Consider the following 19,228-nt stretch of genomic DNA (forward strand, 5'->3'; position numbering starts at 1 on the left):
CTCGACCTTTTGTGGACCCATAAACAAGACGTGATGTACAATCTGTTTGACTGGCCCACTCACAAGAAGGCCCGGCTTGTGGTCCTGACCATTGCCAACACCATGGACCTGCCAGAGCGCATCATGATGAACCGGGTGTCCAGCCGACTGGTAGGGTTCTTCTCAGGCTGTCCATATAGACCCCTAAGCCGGGCCAAGGAGTTCTGCAGAAATGAACACATAGGAAACTAAAATAAATGGGGAAAAGTAAGAAATGGGATTTCTGAAATTTTTTCCTGCAAACATACCGCTCTTAAACTGCACAGAGCCCTAAAAATTTAATTATTTTTAAAACTATTTAAGCACTCACCCTTGCTAGGCAGTGTTGGATGCGTGGAGTATAGCAGTGAGCAGGGCAGACACGATCTCTGCCTTTGTGGATCCTATGGTTCAGGAGGAAGCACTATAGCAAGTCCTTAGAACATGAACGAAGCCCAGAGTCGTGCACACTGTAGGGCTGAAGATCCTCCCGCCCACTCTCTAGAGCACTTTGGCTCCAATCCGCCTCTGCTGATGCTGGCAGAACAAAAGGTGCTTTTTTGGGGGGGCAGGGGTTTTACACCCGTGGCATATGGAAGTTCCCAGGGTAGGGGTTGAGTCAGAGCTGAAGCTGCTGACCTATATACCACAGCCACAGCAGATCTGAGCTGAGACTGTGACCTACACCACAGCTCATGGTGACACTGGATCCTTAACCCACTGAGCGAGGCCAGGGATAAAATCCTCATCCTCATGGATACTAGTCAGCTTCTTAACCTGCTGAGCTGCAATGGGAACTCCAAAGGTGCTTTTAAACCAAATGCAAATACACTTGGGAACTATTGCACTTCAGGACACCATGGTCGTTGTCAGGAATGAAAGGAGCTGGAAGCAGTGCTAGTCCTGGGATGATATGTATAAATGTTCTATGAAACTTGGAAATCAGCCTTGGGGATTTGAGGGTGGCTTTCCAGCAGGACTGTCAGAGTGACTTGTTCATCTGTCTCTTGACTCCCCAGGGTCTAACCAGGATGTCCTTCCAGCCCTATACTTACAGCCAGTTGCAACAGATCCTGCTGTCCCGACTCCAGCATTTAAAGGCCTTTGAGGGTGATGCCATCCAGCTGGTAGCCAGGAAGGTAAGTGGCCTCGAGGAGCCCCTGGCCGCCCCAGCACTCTTTGTTGAGTACCTGCCCATGTGAGGCCCCTTGCTGGTGCTGTGGAGATGAAGAGAAATTTAGGAAGTCCTGTAACACAAATACCAAAAAAAATAGAAAGTACTTAACCTTCTTATTATATAATTAATAGAAGGCTCTGCATATGGTGGACTTATATACAGAGATGAATTGATTCACAGAGCTTTGTATAATCAAAAGGGCAATATAGTCAGTGAGGCAGACAAACCTGGTGTATATGAGAATTAAATGAGACTGTACTTAATGCACCTGGCAAGGTGCACACGCTGTGGTAGGTATGGAGTGTGGGATGCCTAACTTCTGCAGGCTCACTGAGAGAATGCCAACTGAGATTCCACTAAGACTTCTCTGAAGATGCTGAGGAACGAAGCAGATTAAATATCTGCCTTGAGTTGAACAGAAGAAACCACACATCCACAGTATTTCAGCACTTAAAAGAATTATAAGCCTATTTCTAGTTTTCTTGCCCAAAACAATGCGAACTCTGTAGTAGCCACACACGTCTGTAACACCTGCTCAGAGCTCTGCGGTCAGAGGTGAGCTTCATAGAGTATGTATCTCCAGGCTTTGCTTTCTAGGAGAGAGATCCTCAAAGTTACTGTCTAACCCTTCTTTTGGGTAGAGTTTTTCCACCTCTGCTATCATATAATTGCTAAAAATTCTTTTTTTTTTTTTTTTTCCTTTGAATGGTCCTTTTTTATGCCATACTAATTATTTGCGGTTTTTTCTCCCTTTTCCTCCAAGATGTTTTTGTCTGTTGGTTTTGGTACATTGTTAGACTTTTCCGCAGATGTCTTGGTGGTCCACTCAGGTCTAAAGGTGGAGATTATAGAGCTGATGCAGAGTGGGGCTTGTTTACGAGCTTCTTCCGCTACAAGTAATCCAATAATCCGATTGAGTCCATTTTAGTTTCTTCAGTTCTTTCCCATGCTTCCTGGGAGAGTCAGATTTCAAAGAGTAGGCTTCCCCTGTCCTGCCGGGAGGGCAGTGTTCCAGGATCAGGGGAGGTGGCTGGAGTCGGGGAGGGGGAGGGCTTCACATTCATCCTGCAAATAGTAATCATCTATATTTAGGAAGGGACATCCCTCCCCTGCAACAATATCTAGTATCCCCGTCCAGAGACTTTTTGTTTATCCTTGCTTGAGAATAAATTTCTGGTTTCCTGCCATGATATAAGAGAGATAACTCTGGGGCAAAGGTTTTTATGGAAACAGTAAGATTTGCAAAGGCACGAAAGTTTCTCATAGAACCCTAAACCCTCCATCAGCGGCCCTAATGTTCACTAAACAGCATGAAATGGAGGAAGGATCTAGAGCAAGAGTTAGCAAATTTTCCCTTCCCTTCCCTCTCCTTCCCTCCCCTCCTCTTCCCTTCCTGACCCACAGCATATGGAGGTTCCCAGGCTAGGGGTCGAATCCAAGCTGTAGCTCCTGGCCTACACCACAGCCACAGCAACACAGGATCCGAGGTTCTGCTATGATCTATACCGCAGCTCATGTCAACACCGGATCTTTAACTCACTGAGTGAGACCAGGGATCAAACCCTTATCCTCATGGATGCTAGTCAGGTTCTTAACCCTCTAAGCCACAATGGGAACACTTCAGACTTTTTCTGTGAAGGGCCAATAGTAAATATTTTAGGCCTTGTGGACCATAATGGTCTGTCACCATTATTCAGCTCTGCCCTTGTATTGTCAGAGCAACCCTGCCTAACATGTAAACAAATGCACATACCCATGTTCCAGTAAAACTTTATTTACAAAAACATGTGACAGGCCATATTTTGCTGACTCCTGATCTAGGGCACCAGTTTCCTCACTTTCAGCCAGTCCTTATTTTAGCCAAATACCCCCCTTCCCTCCAGTTCTGTTACCACTAACTCCAGAGCATTTTGAAGATTTCTATTGTAACTTAGATTTGTTCTTGGATTCCTCACTGCTGGCTTAGGAATGGGCTTTCTCCTGTCTGCTGAGTTAACTGCTACCCTGCCCCCTCTTTCTAACTCTCAGAATTGAATATTGTCACTGCTCTCCGGTTGCTTCTTTTTCTTATTTAGGGTTGTTGGTCTTTAAATAAAGTTCCAGAAGGCATCAAATTTGGCTGCTGTTTTTACCTAAAGCTCTTGCCTTTAATTTTAAAACTCTCTTTTATTTCTTAACATATAAACATACTTATTTTATATTCTTTGTTTTATAATTAGAATATCTGAAGTCTTTGCAAGTCTTCTATTGGTTGCTGATTCCTATGCTTATATAGCCTTGTTTCCTTGTTCTTGCGTCTTGATTTTTTTTTAACTGTGTGCTCATGTTTTTTAGAACCTTATCTGAGAGTTGATTGAGGCTTGAGTTGAAGTTGAATTCATTTACTTTGTGCTTCTATCAGTTACTGAGGGGCACTACCACCTGGGGCCATATTTTTTTTTAATTTCATTTTTTTTTCTTTTTAGGGCCACACCTATGGCATATGGAAGCTCCCAGCCTAGGGGTCAAATCAGAGTCACAGCCACAGCAACACCATAACTAAGCCTAGTCTGTGACCTATGCTGCAGCTCACAGTAATGCCAGATCCTTAACCCACTGAGCGAGGCCAGGGGTTGAACCTGCATCCTCATGGATACTAGTCAGGTTCATTACTACAGAGCCACAACAGGAACTCCCAACTGGGACCATTTTTAAATGAAATTCTCCACTTGAGGTATTTAGGAGACACAGCAAAAATTCGGGCTACTAACCCATGTGAGGGCTTGACTCAAGTTTATTTTTAACCCTATACCCACCTAACACCAAGGTCAAAACAGGCCATTTTTCTTGCCCTCCCTTCTGCATGAGTCTCTGACTCCCCCTCATACTGAGGCTGTAGGGAGATCAGGTCCCAAATTTACTCTCTTAGATTCCATGGGGGGCAGGGCAGCATTTTCTTTCGTCTCCCTCACTCCAGCTTTGGTCAGAAAGGGTGCTTATGGTTGCCAAGGTTCACAGATGCCCTCAGAGTGAGAACTGCTTTGGGTGTTTTCTTGCCTCCCGGGGTCCCGTGTCCACTTTGATTCTAGGCCCTGCGGCCATGCTGTTAACCCCTGTACAGCACCGCTTCCCCCGGGGGGGGGCAGGAGACGTGTTTCCATCCCCAGGCCTCCTCACCACTCGGATATAGGAGACCAGAAGGAGGGAATAATAAATGCTGATGCTCAGGTTTCTGTCTGGCATGACAGGAAAAGTGATTTTTGTTTTGCGTGTCTTATATTTGAATTCTGGAAACAAATATACACAAAACATTTAAAAACTCCTATAATCCCACTTCCCAGAAATGACCGTTTTTAACGTCTTCGTTTAGGGGAGGGTAGTGTGTGTGTGTCTATACAGTTTGCTTTTTAAACTTAATGCTGTATGAATTTTGGAAGGAAGCAGTTATTTGGGATGCCATCAGGCAGGATATCATCGCCCGTGATGGTTGTCGGGGGACTGGTGGGGATTGCTGGTAAGCACTGAGAATACAGAACTAAGAGATCCTTGCAGGCAGCGGTGAGGCTAAGGGTTCCTTCAGTGAAATTTAAAATGCCAAGAGCCCTCCCATGTCAGCTTGGGAGAGAGTATAGGATTCCCCACAAAGGGAGCCCAGGAGCCCCTCAGCCTCTGTGCACATGGACAGGAAGGCACAGAAGCAGAGCCATTGGCGTAATGGGGTCGTCTAACCAGATGCCTCTGGGTCCTCCAGCTTTGTGATTTCCTTCCCTCTTGATTCTGGTTCATTTAGCCATTGACCCGGCGGTTTCCAGAATTTACCACATGCTGTGAAGGAGGCTCAGTCTGTGGCTTTATCACCAAAATAGGCTCTAGCTCAGCCTCTCAGCCTTTTCTGTTCATGCAAGGAACAAGAACCCTTGTGTTTCCAGATGGTTCAGTAACAGTCTGGGGCCTGGAGCCTCTTCTCTTAGGTTTCTTCGTTGCTAATATTAAATAAAGCTGGAGAATTTCTGCTTTTTCCATTATGGAATTATCCATAAGGCTAAGAAAAACGTGTGGACTTGGGGAAGAGCCCCAGACACAGTATAATAATTTACATTTGGGCTCCCACCAGGTTCCCAGCCAGGGTGAAGTTCTTAATTTCAGGCTTAAGTCCACTCCCAGCCCTGCCCTTCTTTCCTACCTAAACACAGAATCAGTTGGTTTTTCTCCTGGGTTGAGACAGCAAGGGGATCTCAAGGAATAAAATGTTCCCTCCTGTAGGTAGCAGCCCTCTCTGGAGATGCACGGCGCTGCCTGGACATTTGTAGGCGTGCCACCGAGATTTGTGAGTCCTCCTGCCAGAAGCCCAACTCCCCTGGCCTGGTCACTACAGCCCACTTACTGGAAGCAGTAGATGAGATGTTTTCATCGTCATACATCACTGCCATCAAGTAAGACACTTCTGTTTCCTGACCCTGAATCTCCCTTGGAAGAACACTGGAGAGGGTTTCCCTTTCAGAGCTTTTACTCATTCAACCTGCATTTACTGAAGATGCTGTCCTGTTTCTCAGTCTAGTCAGGGAAGCAGTAATGTGATCTCATCACTATCATGGGAGAATAATTGCCATGTACTGAGTTACATCATAGGTGTTCAGGAAGTGAAGTGCATGGAGACAAGGAGGCAGCTACTTCTCTCACCCTGAGTGATAGACTCAGCCATGAAAAGGGGGTGCTGGCAATTGTCCAGATATGATTGTGGTGTTCCCTCACTTGCATAGCAGTGTTTTCATAGTATTTTGAGACTTTGGAGGCAAGGGAAATCATTGCCAAATAATATAGAAATATAGGAGGAAATAGTCTCCAGTTTTTTCCTCTCTTTTTTTAGAGACATGGATAAGTTTTATTTGGCCTTCCTCTGGATTGGGGGTACAGCCACTTATGTGAATTCACATCTCATTTTCTTTAAGAAATTCCTCCGTTCTGGAACAAAGCTTTCTGAGAGCCATCCTCACAGAGTTCCGCCGATCAGGACTGGAGGAAGCAACATTTCAACAGGTGACTGATCTACTTTTTAAAAGTTCTTGGAGTTCCCTGGTGGCTCAGTGGGTTAAGGATCCAGCATTGTCACTGCTGTGCCTTGGGTCACTGCTGTGGTTTGGGTTCGATCCCTGGCCCAGGAACTTCTGTATGCTAAAAATCCTTCTAGATTTTGGTCTGGCGTCTTTAAAATAGGTGGGAATTTTAACTGCTGTGTAAATAGAGTCTGTCTCTATTTGTGCCAACCTGATTATGCTAAAGAATATCAGACTAGCACCTATTTTTATGTAATATTTTATTGAGTTGCTTGAAAGACCTTTAGCAACTGATTTCTGCATATTAGATTGAAGCTTTACTATGTGCCAGAATCTATTCTGGGAGTAGGCGATTCAAAGATGAACAAGGGAGTTCCCATCATGGCTCAACAGTAACAAAACCAACTAGTATCCATGAGGACGTGGGTTCCATCCATGGCCTTGCTTAGTCGGTTAAGGATATGGTGTTGCCATGAGCTTGATGTAGGCCAGTGGCTTATAGCTCCGACTTGACCCCTAGCTGGGAACTTCCATGTGCCGTAGGTGCGGCTTTCAGAATGAGCCTTGTTTAAAAACAAATCACAAGGATCAATCCAAACACTCTGAGCATAAGATCAATTATATTGACAAACAGAAAAAAAAAAAAAAGATCAATTATATTGAGTGAACTCTAGGGAACATGCCTTAGTGGTTTATTTAAAACTGGTGTCCAGGAGTTCCCGTCGTGGCACAGTGGTTAACGAATCCGACTAGGAACCATGAGGTTGTGGGTTCGATCCCTGCCCTTGCTCAGTGGGAGCGGCCCAAGAAATGGGAAAAAGACAAAAAAAAAAAAAAAAAACTGGTGTCCAAAAGTACTGGGCTGACTTTTTGTTTGTTTTGTTTGTTTGCTTTTGGGGGCTGCACCTGGGGCATATGGAGGTTCCCAGGCTAGGGGTCTAATCGGAGCTGTAGCTGCCAGCCTACACCACAGCCACAGCAATGCGGGATCCAAGCCATGTCTGCGACCTACACCACAGCTCTTAGTAATGCCGGATCCTTAACCCACTGAGCGAGGCCAGGGATCGAACCCATGACCTCATGGATAGTAGTCAGGTTCATTAACCACTGAGCCATGGCAGGAACTCAGAGTACTGGCTGCCTTTGAATATGAATTATGAAAGGTGTTTGAGTATGTTACTGGGAGTTTGTATGTCTCTCTGTGTGTATGAGCATGTTTTAGGCAAATAGATCAGAAAAATATTTTCCTTCCAGCTACTTTATTTCCTTTCAGCTTTTCTTCTTTAACTTCTTTCTTAAACATTAAATCGCTGGTCATGTTTTGCCCATATTCTTCTAAAGCCTGAGACAGCTCTCCTGCAGAGAGTGACTTTCATTTTAGCTTGTAGCTATTGCTTGAACATGTGCAGCGTGCCCTTAATTGTGATGCATGCCCTGAGCTGAACTGATGCATATCCCTGCTCCTAACAAGCTCCTAGTCTTGGGGGAGTTGGGGGGAGACTTAAACATAGAACAGAGAGTGAGCAGAAAGTGCTGCAGATTTGCTGACCCACTGAGGGGCTTTAGGGTGGCAGTCAATGTTTCCAGCCATCCTCCTACCTCTTTTTACTCAGTTCTCTCTGGGCCTTTGCGTTTTTCCAAGGGTCAGGCCTTGGCACCTGTTTACTGTATCTGCCGAGGAAAATGCTCTTAAAACAAAATTTGACTTGAAGTATGACAATCTCAATTGGAATGCTCAGCCCCTGGAGGCAAGGACTGTTTATATAATTGTGACAGTTACTAGGCATTTTATATCTATTAACTCAGGAAGGACATTGTAGTGTATTTAATAAAACTGAAGCTCAAAAAAGTCAAATGACTGGCAGGGGTTGGTTATTTAGGTAATTAATACAAACAGGATTCAGACCTGCTGTTCCCTGATTCTGAGGCCAATACTGCATTCTGGCCCTGTGTTTGTGCCCCAGTCGGGCACCCATTGGTGCCTTCTGGGGTAGTGAGTATCCTTGCCAAGGAGTGCCTCATCTTCCCCAAAGAAGAAATAAACGATCAGATACAGACGCAGGACTACCTCCATGGCAGCTGATGTCAGATCTGCTTTTTGCTTCCAGGTATACAGTCAACACGTGGCGCTATGCAGGATGGAGGGGCTCCCATACCCCACCATGTCGGAGACCATGGCCGTGTGCTCTCACCTGGGCTCCTGCCGCCTTCTACTCGTGGAGCCCAGCAGGAACGACCTGCTCCTTCGTGTGCGCCTCAACGTCAGTCAGGATGACGTTCTGTATGCACTGAAAGAAGAGTGAAGGGCTTCGCAAGGAAGGACCGACCTGCTGATTCCTTTTTCTAAGCACGGGGAGTCCTAGCAGCAAAGTATCCTGAATGGAAATGGATGTCACGTATTTTGGAATTTTCCATTAAATCATTTGCCTTTTTCCAGAGAGTTTGGGAAGTTTTAATAGTTGTTACATACATCAAAGTATAAAATCAAAGCATCCTTCCTACAGTAGGCCATCTCTCTGGCTTTTATTTCTGTTAGTAGCCCCGCCGTTTATTTAATGGTAACATACTATATATATAAATACATGCACACCCTTACTGTGTCTATATAAAATAGTTCTGTAAGAACTTAGTTATATTGGTTGCTTCTAGGAAAGTATTGGATGGCTACTTCCAGGGTTAGAGGAAGACATTCACTGTCTGTCACTATGTATCTTTTAATGTTTGAACAATGTGAGTATAAAGTACTTAGTTTTTTTGTTTTTTTGTTTGTTTTTTTTTTTTGTCTTTTTGTCTTTTTGTCTTTTCTAGGGCTGCTCCCAAGGCATATGGAGGTTCCCAGGCTAGGGTTTGAATCGGAGCTGTAGCCACCAGCCTACACCTGAGCCACAGCAACGCAGGATCCGAGCCGTGTCTGCAACCTACACCACAGCTCACAGTAACACCGGATCCTTAACCCACTGAGCAAGGGCAGGGATCAAACCCGCAACCTCGTGGTTCCTAGTCAGATTCGTTAACCACTGCGCCACGAAGGGAACTCCTAAAGTACTTAGTTTGTTGAAAAGAGCGCTGGAGGGAGTTGCTGTCAAGGCTCAGCAGTAAGGAAACCTACTAGGATCCATGAGGATGCAGGTTCGAACCCTGGCCTTGTTCAGTGGGTTGAGGATCCGGTGTTGCCGTGAGCTGTGTGTAGGTTGCAGAGGCAGCTCACATCTTGTGTTGCTGTGGCTATGGTGTAGCTCCAAGTCAACCCCTATCCTGGGAACTTCCATGTGTGGATGTAGCCCTAGAAAGGAAAAAAAAAGGAACTGTTCGAAATAACATCAGTAATAAATAATCCCTAGCAAGAAACAGCTAGAACATGGAATTTTTTAAAAGGCACCATTTATCATAAAAACAAAACTTGAAATAAAAAAATACTTAGATGGCACAGAAAAAATAAACTACCTAGGAATAAATCTAATAAAGAGATGTGATTAACTCTAAGTGTAAATCAGTTCCAATTAAAATCTTGGCAGAATTTATGGTATAACTTTTCAAGTCAATTGTAATAAACAAACAATGGAACAAACTGACATCTAAAACTTCACGTCAGTACTGAGAAAAACATTACCTGTATCAGAGTCCTGCCAGAAATATTTGCCCTGAATCTACTGATGAGAAAAATTAGCAGATAATCAGGATTGAGGGGAAAATGTCTGCAAAGCAGTGGTTTCTTTTAAAAAATATTCATAACACAAATATGTGTTAAGGATCTGGCATTGCCCTGAGCTGTGGTGTAGGTTGCAGACGCAGCTCGGATCCCGAGTTGCTGTGGCTATGGTGAAGCCCAGCAGCTGCAGCTCCAACTTGACTCCTAGCCTGGGAACTTCCATATGCTGCACGTGTGGCCATAAAAAGGGAGGGAGGGAGGAAGAAATAGCAGAAATAGAAATGATCAGGCATAATAAACACCAAATTCAGCAAAGTGGATCTCTCTTTGGGCAAGTGTTGCAACATGAGAGGTGGACAGGTGGCTTCAGTTTTATCCTACTGGCTTTTCTTAAACTTGTGGTAAGTGCCCATGTATTGTTAATTCACTCAAGAAATAGGCTATTTCTTGAGTGCCTGCTGGGTACCATGCATCACTTTAGACAGGAGATAACTTAGAAAACAAACAAAAACTTATGCCTTTATGGATCTTGCATTCCAGCAAATGTAAAATATCGTATATTTGTGTATATCTTAAATATTTCATTAAAATATTTTAATTTTTAATGAGTGAAACTTAAATTTTAAGATAGTAAAGAGGGTTCTCTTCAGGAAATCCCAAAGCAATAAGGAGATGGAAAAGCTCTTTGTCCAAGGAAACTGGGAGACCTTCAAAACTAACTACAAAACATAACTTTCAAAAGTTTAAAAACAGGCAGTAGGAAGCGATTTGGACGGAAATTTCTCTTAATGTCTCCCCGCTTCCACCTCCCCCACCCCCACAAGCGGAGTGAGAACCTGGTGTTAAATTATCTGAAGTGACTTCATGAAGGAGTGCAAAGAGCTGTTAGATCTTAAGTAGTCAATCCGCCTTCTGATTGGAAAAGGTACATTTAGGTGCTGAATGATTAAGTAGAACGTGGTGAGCCCCATCTCCCTTTCCCTAGATACTCACACAGTACACTGAAAAAGGAAATGCAAGAAGCCCCTCCTCCAGGGCGGAGCCTTCACATCCTCACCTCCAGAGGGGCGGTAGGAGGACTTGAGGCTATTTTAGGTGAGCGTGCGCCCAAGCAGCCCTGGAGAGCAAGTGAAGGAGCAAGCTTGGCGAGGAAGCTGTAAACGGAAAAGGACGGGGGTGTGCGCACCTGCTGCACCTCCTCAAGTAGCTGGACAACCCCGAACTGCCCAAACACCCTCCCAGCGAGCCTCGCTACCTGCCCGAAGGCGCCTGCGCGCTCAGAACCCCACCCTCGGAGTCACCTGTTGGAGCGCCGCGCCCTCTTCGCCTTGCGCATGCGTGATACGCGCCGCACGGGCCGTGGAGTCACGTGTCAGGGCGCGAGCCGTCTCCCCGGGGGCTCTTCCTGTCACGGCTGCCTCGGCGGCCCTGGGGCCGCGAGAGGCCTGGGCGGTGCCGGGCGGGAGGAGGCCCGGGTTGGTTTCGGATCCGCTGCGAGGTATGCTGCGAACTCGTCCCCCGGCAAGGGGCGCTGAGGGGACCGCGGGGGAGATGAGGCGGCTGGGCAGGGGAGGGCAGGGCAGGGCGGCGCGTCCTCGGCGCGTTGCGTGGGGTCCCCGGCTTCGCCTCCCTGCGCACTGCCTGCCCTCCTCTCTCCGGAGCCCGGGCCTGGGTCCAGGACCGAAGCCCCCGGAGCCGCAGCGTCTGACTGACCCGCGCACTCCGTGTCCCCCGCTCAGTTGACCGCCGCTCATTCACCCAAGTCACCGACCTCTGACGCCTGGTGTCACCCTGAGCGCCCCCTCCCGAGCGCGCACATCTGAGCCTCGGAGCCCTGTTGATTTTACCCCCTAACTCTGGACTCCGTCCGCTTCTCTCCATCCCCAGCGCCCCCGCTCTCCCTCAGCGTCGCTCCTTTCGCCCGGAGCGTTGCGAGATGCTCGGTACTGAGTGGGCTTGCAGCCTGCATTCTCCCCCTGCTTCCTTCCCTTCTGCAGCTAGAGGGAGGTTTCTGAATCGCCGACCTGACCCCGTCACGTCCATTGCGCTCAGAATCGGGCCCAAACTCCTCTAGGCGGAAAGGTGTTTCTGTTGTGCCCCTTGCTCACCGTTTCATCCTCGCGTGTGCCGTTTCTTGTCTCACACTCTCGGCCCCAGTAATCCCAGTTTAATTTCCTTGTGCAGTTCTGCTCATCGCCTCAGAACCATTATCAGGTTGTTCCCTCTGTTTGGAATCCTATTCCCTGTCCTTCCCCCCAACTTCTTCATGACTCAGCATGGGCATCACCTTCTCCAGAAACCTACTGTCTGCTGAATAAGGAGCTGCCCCTGAGCACACCACCCCTGGCTCAGCCCTGTGTAGCTTTTGTCCAGTGATGAGGCCTTTCTGACCAGTAAAAGTTCTTTGAGGGCTGAGATCACATCAGGTTCATTCCTGCTCCCCGGTGCCCAGCCCAGGGTCTGACACCTAGTAGGTCCTTGAATGGTTGTGAAATCTCAGAGAATCAGAATGCCGATTGGGATTTCCGTAGAGCAGAACTGTTCAATAGAACTTTCTGCAGTGATGAAAATGTTCATTATTTGTGCTGGCCAACAGTAGGCCACTAGCTGAGGAACAGGATTAAAAAAAAAATTTTTTTTGTCTTTTTAGGGCCCCACCTGAGGCATATGGAAGTTCCCAGGCTGGGGGCCGAAATGGGGCTACGGCTGCAGGCCTGCACCACAGTCACAGCAACGCCAGATCCAAGCCACATCTTCGAGCCACACTGCAACTTGCTGGATCCTTTAACCCACTGACCAAGGCCAGGGGTCAGACCTGCCTCCTCATGGATACTAGTTGGGTTCTTAACCCACTGAGCCACAATGGGAACTCTTGAACAGGATTTTAAATTAATTAATTTATTTTTATTTGTTTTGTCTTTTTAGGGCCATACCCACGGCATATGGAGGTTCCCAGGCTAGGGGTCAAATCGGAGCTACCGCTGCCGGCCTACACCACAGCCACAGCAATGGGGAATCCGAGCCATGTCTGCAACCTGCACCATAGCTCACAGCAAACGCCAGATCCTTAACCCACTGAACGAGGCCAGGGATCAAACCTGCAAGCTCATGGATGTTAGTTGGATTCATTAACCACTGAGCCATGATGGAAACTCCGTAAATTAATTAATTTAAATTTAAACATAACTAGTCACATATGGCTACAGTACTTAATTTAATTTAATTAAGTTTAAATGTGGACTAGTCACATATGGCTACCGTATTTGACAGCACAGTTTTAGAGCCTTTCTGAATCCTACCCAGCCTTGTACCCACCCTGTACCTAGTTGCTTCCCTGTATCTGGGCCTTCTTAGACCATTCCCGACTCAGCCTCTTGGGTTTAATCCACATTTGTCAGTCAGTTCAGTAGCTTTTTATTGTGTCAACACTCCCCCCTTAAGCCTATGAACAGATGTCCCATCCCTTCCATTTCCTATGCTGCTTGCATCAGCGCTGTACTTTGAGTGTAAATATTTCATCCTTTGGTGTTAGGCGTTGTGTTCTTTCTCTGAGTTGGGAGTTTACTAACCACAAGTAAACATAGGTAGTGCTGTTGGGGGAGGGGCTTGTAGGCTGCCCCAGTCTGAGTCTCTTCCACTCCCCACTAGACAGGTATCTAGGCTGCCAAGATGCCAGGGCCAAGACCTCGGAAGGGCCCTCAGGCCAGTGGCCAGGGTGTGGCGGCTGCCAAGCAGGTATGAATATAGCCTCTACCTTCACTTCTGGGTGAGTCTGAGGGTGGGGGCTTGGGCGAACTGGGTCATCTACCTGGTTTTCCTGTTAGTCCGAGAGACTTTGAGGCATGCCTCGGGGAGTTGGCAGAAAGAACCCTTAGAGACCCTCTGTCTACCCCCTGCCACAAACATGTGGGAGATGAGGCCTAAACTCTCAGTGTTTCAACCCAGGCATCCTCCTGCCATGGCCACCTGTGTGTGAATGATCTGGATTCGGGAACCTCCAGAGTTGAGGTGCTCTCATGGGCTCCTCATTTAGGGCCACAATTTTGCTCGCCTGGCTCTGGCCTAAGTTGGAGACTGATGGGTCTGCCTTCCAGTTTTCTCCCTTTATTTCTTCTGGGCACAAGTGCTGAGACTTCTTAGCCCATTTTTATTGTCTCAAAAGAGGAAGGTGGTTAATGGGCAAAGACTCAAGTCACAAGACTTTATTTTAAATTCTAACTCTGTCATATACAGGACTGCCTGTTTCATCTGAAAACGGAGATGCACATAGGACCTACCTTTACCTCGGGTAGTTAAATTCATAGACAGTAGAAGGGTGGTTACGAGGAGCTGGGGGAGAGGAGAACGGGGAGTTGTTTCCTGGGTACAAGGTTGCAGTTCTGCAGATGAGAAGCGTTCTACAGATGGGTGGTGGTGATGGCTGCGCAACAGTGTGGATGTGCTTAACGACACTGTACTCCACACTTAAAAATGGTTGAGGTGGTAATTTTCCTGCTACGTGTTTTACCACAATTTAAAAGAAAATAGGACCTGCTTCAGGATTAACAGTCATGTCGAGTGCTAAGGACCCTGCTTGGCAGCTGGTGCTGTTACTGTTGTTAGTAATAATAATGGCAGTGTAGTCTTACTGGGTTCTTTGTAGAGTCACCAAGGGGATAAGTGTCCCAATGGGTAATGTTGCAGGCTTCAGTTTTCTTTTCTGCACATTGGACCCCACAGACAGTGAAGAAGCCACTGACCTCTTGGAGACTGGCTCTGGGGCTGGGCTCCATCCTCTGCATCATTTCATGATTCCTAAGAAACCTTCTCCTCTCAGCTCGGGCTCTTTGTGGAGTTCAACCCTGAGGACGTGCTGCTAGGGGCAGAGGAGACTGAAGATGACGGGGACCTGGAGGCCGAGCTGCTGGCCCTCACTGGGGAAGCAGGAACCACAGGCAGGAAGCCAGCTCCCAAGGGGCAGGGTGAGTTTGCAGCACTTGGTGCTGGGACCAGGTGGGCTCAGGGAGGTGGTGGGGAGCCAGCCAGATCTCCTGGTCTTTCTGATGTCCATGTCCCTTCCCATCCAGAGGCCCTTTGCCCTGCTCACTCCTTCCTGGACAGCTGACTGATGGTGGACAGTCAGCAGTCTGAATCCCAGGCTGACTCGGCCCCCATCCTGAGCTCTAGCCAGGGCCTGATATGGAGGAGAGGCTCAGCTCAGACTGAATTGGGCACATAAGAGTGCATAGAAATTGGTCAAATGGATGAATAAGTGGTGTCTCCCCACCCCAGCCTGGAAGAGGACAGACATCTGAGGCCTGGTAGGGTCAGAGGATCTAAATCATCCCCTCTCCTCACCAGCAATGCTCAGAGAGAGCCACTGCCATCCCATGTTCCCCAGAACTAAGGACAAGGAGGGGACCCAGGAAGAGGCTCGCTGGTCTGGGAGCATGTGGCCCTCATTTTTCTCAGTCCAAACCTGCTTTGGGTTAGCTGAGCCTCGGTTTGAATCTTAGCTCTGCTGTTTACCAGGATTGCAATGTTATGAAAATTAATCAAGTTCTCAGTTTACTCATAAAAATTATTGCAAAGCTCAAATGACTGTTAAAAATCTTTACCTATGTGAAAGGTGTGGTTTGGTGGAGTGGTAGATTTGTCTGTGACTCATGACCACAGCAAACATGCCAAGGAGGGAGCAGCTTGTTGCCTGCTGGACGGTCTGGGAAGGCTTCCCTGCCGAGGGTCTCCTGTGCCGGCTCCTAAAGGAAGAGCAGAGGTGGGCCGCTGGCTGTGGAAGGGAAGGAGGATTTCTAACGGAGTGTGTCTGCCAGGGCAGTGGATTGAGACCTTCCTTTTTTTTAAAAAAAAACGTTTTTTTAAATGGCTCCACGCATGGCATATGGAAGTTACCGGGTCAGGGATTGAATCTGAGCCACAGCTGAGACCTGCGCTGCAGCTGCAGCAGTGTCGGGTCCTTTAACACACTTTGCTGGGCCGGGGATCAAATCCACGCCTCTGCAGCCAGCCCAATTGCTGCAGTTGGATTCCTAACTTACTGTGCCGCAGTGGGAACTTCTGAAGACCCTTCTTTAATCCTCGTGACCCTTTCCTGAGTTGCTCTGACCTTCTGTGACCCTCTTCCCCCAGCCCCCCTACCTATGGCCCATATTGAGAAGTTGGCAGCGGACTGTATGCGGGATGTGGAGGAGGAGGAAGAGGAGGAGGACGGCCTGGAGGAGGATGCAGACTTGCTGGTGCGTTTGTTGGGCTGGGGCCTATGGAGGAGGCCTGGGGTTTGTTCCTCCGGGTGCTCTGATGTTGAGTGAGTGCCTTGCCTTTCTGGGCCCTTTTTCTGACTGTTTGGTGTGAGATTGGTTCCTTTGATGTCTGGTCTGAGCTCTGTACTTGTGGATTCTTAGATTTAGAGGCTCACTGTTTTCCAAGGCTCTCTGGTCAGATTAGAGGAGGAGTGTCTTGGTGAAGGGGACTTGGAGACACAGGGAGTGATACTGAGAAATACTGCTGGGAGAGAGGATCTTGTATTCTCAGGTCCTATTGTGGGTCTGGTCAGGTGGCTCCTGAGCTCCTGGGAATTGTGTCTCCCCAGACTGAGCTGCAGGAAGTCCTGGGTGCAGATGAGGAGGCTGTGCCCATGGATGACAATGAGACAGCCAGTCCAGGTGACTCTGAGGAGGAGAAGGGGCAGGAAAACATTGAACCTCCAGTGCAGACAGCTTGCCTAACAGCTCCCGTCCCAGCGGCTCAGGTAGGTTCTGGAGGGGTCCAGTGTGTCCTTTGCCCCTGTCCTCTGTGCCCTCCATGTCCACATACTGCACCCACAGAGGACAGCTTGCCTAGGAAGGCACAGTGATCCTTCCCAGGGCCCTCCTCTAGCAGCTGCCCCAAGCGGAGTCTGAGCACAAGAAACTCCTTGGTGGCTGCCGGCCTCAAAGGCCTCTCTGTTCTCCCAGCCCCCCGCCCCCCGCAGCCATTTCCTGGTCACCACAGATTGTCTGTGTTTGCCTCTGACATGGCCTCTGGCCTCTGCAGTGAGTGCGTGCCTCCCACCTTGAGGCTTTTAGGCTCTACCTTCTCCTTGAATCCAAGAGCTTCGTTTTCTGGGGCAGCTTCCTTGCAGGGAGGGAGCAGCAAGGGCCTAGCTGGCCCTGGAGGGGCCAGGCCCTGAACTGAAGTATCTACAGGCTGGAGGGCCTCAGGGGCTGCAGGCTCTGCTGGAGGATCGGATCCACAACTACCGGGAGGCCGCGGCCAGTGCCAAGGAGGCAGGTGAAGCAGCCAAAGCCAGGCGCTGTGAGCGTGGCCTGAAGGTGCGTGGGGCTCAGCTAGGGAATGGGGCTGGGAGGTGTGGGGCTGAGGGTGAGGCCGGGGAGGAGCTTGGGCCAGCAGGGGGGAGTGATCTTTGAGCAGAGTCCAGATCTTTGAGCTGCGATGGCCGGCTAGGTTTCTGGTTCTTTCTCCCTCAGACTCTGGAGTCCCAGCTGGCTGCTGTGAGGAAAGGCAGGAAGATCAATGAGGATGAGATTCCACCCCCAGTGGCCTTGGGAAGGAGGCCCCTGGTCCCCCAGGAAACAACCAACAGGAACCCCGAAGCAGAATCCCCAGCTCCCCCTGCCACGGGGCCAGGTATCTTGAGATAGTTGAGTCCTGGCCTGGCTCCCAAGGTCAGAGCCCATGGGCTGCCTCCTCACCCTGGCATTGTCCGTTCTGGTAGTCACACCTTCCCACAGAGGTCCTCTGGCCAACCATTCCAGGAGGCACTGGGACCCTTCTTCTTTGACCCTCATATCCTCTCTGCGGACTTTTCGTTTCTCCAGACAGCCCCTCCCAGCCCGAGACAAGCCTCTTGGGCAGCCCTGGCGTTTCTGCCCCACCTGATTCAGACCCAGATCTCCGGGCCCTGCTCTTGGCTCGACAGAGAGAGTACAAAGTGGCTGCCCTGAATGCGAAGCGGGCTGGGGACCTGGACCACGCCCGAGAGCTCATGAGGATTGGTAAGGTACGGCAACTGGTTCAGAGGCCCTGTGTCCAGACCCTCATTTCACAGAATAGCAGCAGTGACCTGCTTAAGGTCACAGGGCTCCACTGGGCTCGAGTGAGACTGGCCTGAAGGGGAGTTCTCTCAGGCCAGATCCTGGCTGATGCCTGCACCTGCTTTTCTTCCTAATGCAGAGAGTTGGTGTCATCCTGGAGGCCCTGGAGAAGGGGCAGCCTGTGGACCTGAATGCCCTGCCCCCAGCGCCTGAGGGTCAGTAGGGGAATGGTGGGGGGGGGGTGTTACTCAGGATGGGGCTGGGGCTGGACAGGTACCCCCACCTACACCTCTGCTCTGGGTTCCCTAGACCTGAAGCCCCTTCCACAGGCTTCCAATGCCCCCACAGCACCCTCAGTTGTATCTCCAGCAGTGGAGCGAGTACAGCCAGTGATGGCCGCTGACATCCCAGCAACCCCCGGTAAGACGGGATGATGGGACTTAAGAGTGGGGACCTGGGGGGAGGCAGGAAGAGCTGATGCCATCTTCTTTTCCTCCTTTCAAGTGGCCCCTGCTGAGCCACAGACAGTGCTAGACGCCCTGCAGCAGAGGCTGAACAAGTACCGTGAGGCGGGCGTCCAGGCTCGGGGCAGTGGGGATGAGCGCAAGGCCCGGATGCATGAGCGCATTGCCAAGGTGGGCCCGCAGCCTCTGCTTGGCTGGTGCTCTGTCTGCCCTCTGGCCTGAGTCTCCATCCCTCTGTCTCTTTTTTGCTCCCGGGGCTGCTGTCTTTGTGTTCCTCTCCCTGCCTGTACCTTAGTGGAGCCCGTGAATCACCATAGCTCCCCCCTCCTCCCTTGCAGCAATATCAAGATGCCATTCGAGCACACCGAGCAGGACGAAAAGTTGACTTTGCCGAGTTGCCTGTTCCTCCGGGTGAGCAGGGCTTGCTTGGTCTGGGGGCTTAGATGGTCTTTGAGCAGGATGAAGGGAGGGGGAAATGATTTCTCATATATCCACCTCCACTCTGGGGGCACCATCCCTCCTAGCCATGCCCAGGAAGACCCAGCTGGGACCCACCTCATACCTGTGCCTCCCCAGGGCTGCCCGACCCCTCTCCCAGCTCTCTCTCTCCTACAGGATTCCCCCCTATACCTGGCCTGGAGCCCACTCTGGGTCCTGAGGAGGATGTGGTGGCAGCTACTTTAGCAGCTGCCCAGAAACTGGCCTCCTCAGAGGATACAGCCCCAGCAGAGGACGATGAGGATGCGGACAAGGTTTGGCTGAGGGCCCAAACTCCAGGGGGTGGGGTGGGGGGGACAGCAGATGAACGATCAACCTGTATCATGCCCAGCCAGCAAGGAGGTATTCTGTTTTATAGA

General features: G+C 49.3%; 2 protein-coding genes and 1 long non-coding RNA gene across 13 annotated transcripts in view; 2 read left to right on the plus strand and 1 right to left on the minus strand.

Annotated features, from left to right (window-relative positions):
• ORC1 (origin recognition complex subunit 1) overlaps positions 1–8,986 on the plus strand; it is a 33,005-nt gene extending 24,019 nt beyond the window's left edge. For 5 of the 7 annotated variants that reach the window (XM_005665420.3, XM_005665419.3, XM_013999391.2 and 2 more), the window contains 5 exons: positions 1–150; positions 1,038–1,157; positions 5,438–5,607; positions 6,124–6,211; positions 8,337–8,734. In XM_005665420.3, coding sequence (XP_005665477.1) covers positions 1–150; positions 1,038–1,157; positions 5,438–5,607; positions 6,124–6,211; positions 8,337–8,531 — 723 coding nt within the window. In that variant the 3' untranslated portion in view covers positions 8,532–8,734. Of the gene's footprint in view, positions 151–1,037; positions 1,158–5,437; positions 5,608–6,123; positions 6,212–8,336 lie in introns of all 7 variants that reach the window. The other 2 variants (XM_021096649.1, XM_021096650.1) reach the window with 1 other exon arrangement.
• Positions 71–11,263, minus strand: LOC110261230. The gene is made up of 3 exons (XR_002345202.1): positions 11,179–11,263; positions 1,074–1,265; positions 71–203 (listed from the first exon to the last, which is right to left on the minus strand). It is a non-coding gene; the product is annotated as an uncharacterized LOC110261230 (long non-coding RNA).
• Positions 10,960–19,228, plus strand: part of CC2D1B (coiled-coil and C2 domain containing 1B) — an 18,084-nt gene continuing 9,815 nt past the window's right edge. Inside the window, exons 1-13 of one of the 5 annotated variants that reach the window (XM_021096653.1) lie at positions 10,960–11,375; positions 13,526–13,612; positions 14,694–14,838; positions 16,004–16,110; positions 16,464–16,622; positions 17,059–17,184; positions 17,341–17,500; positions 17,692–17,873; positions 18,047–18,122; positions 18,256–18,327; positions 18,412–18,542; positions 18,710–18,782; positions 18,987–19,123. In XM_021096653.1, the coding sequence (XP_020952312.1) occupies positions 13,547–13,612; positions 14,694–14,838; positions 16,004–16,110; positions 16,464–16,622; positions 17,059–17,184; positions 17,341–17,500; positions 17,692–17,873; positions 18,047–18,122; positions 18,256–18,327; positions 18,412–18,542; positions 18,710–18,782; positions 18,987–19,123 (1,434 nt within the window). In that variant the 5' untranslated portion in view covers positions 10,960–11,375; positions 13,526–13,546. Of the gene's footprint in view, positions 11,376–13,525; positions 13,613–14,693; positions 14,839–16,003; positions 16,111–16,463; positions 16,623–17,058; positions 17,185–17,340; positions 17,501–17,691; positions 17,874–18,046; positions 18,123–18,216; positions 18,328–18,411; positions 18,543–18,709; positions 18,783–18,986; positions 19,124–19,228 lie in introns of all 5 variants that reach the window. The other 4 variants (XM_021096652.1, XM_021096651.1, XM_005665429.3 and 1 more) reach the window with 4 other exon arrangements.

The sequence above is a fragment of the Sus scrofa genome, chromosome 6 (genome assembly GCF_000003025.6).
Source record: "Sus scrofa isolate TJ Tabasco breed Duroc chromosome 6, Sscrofa11.1, whole genome shotgun sequence".
NCBI classification, from domain to species: Eukaryota; Metazoa; Chordata; class Mammalia; order Artiodactyla; family Suidae; genus Sus; species Sus scrofa.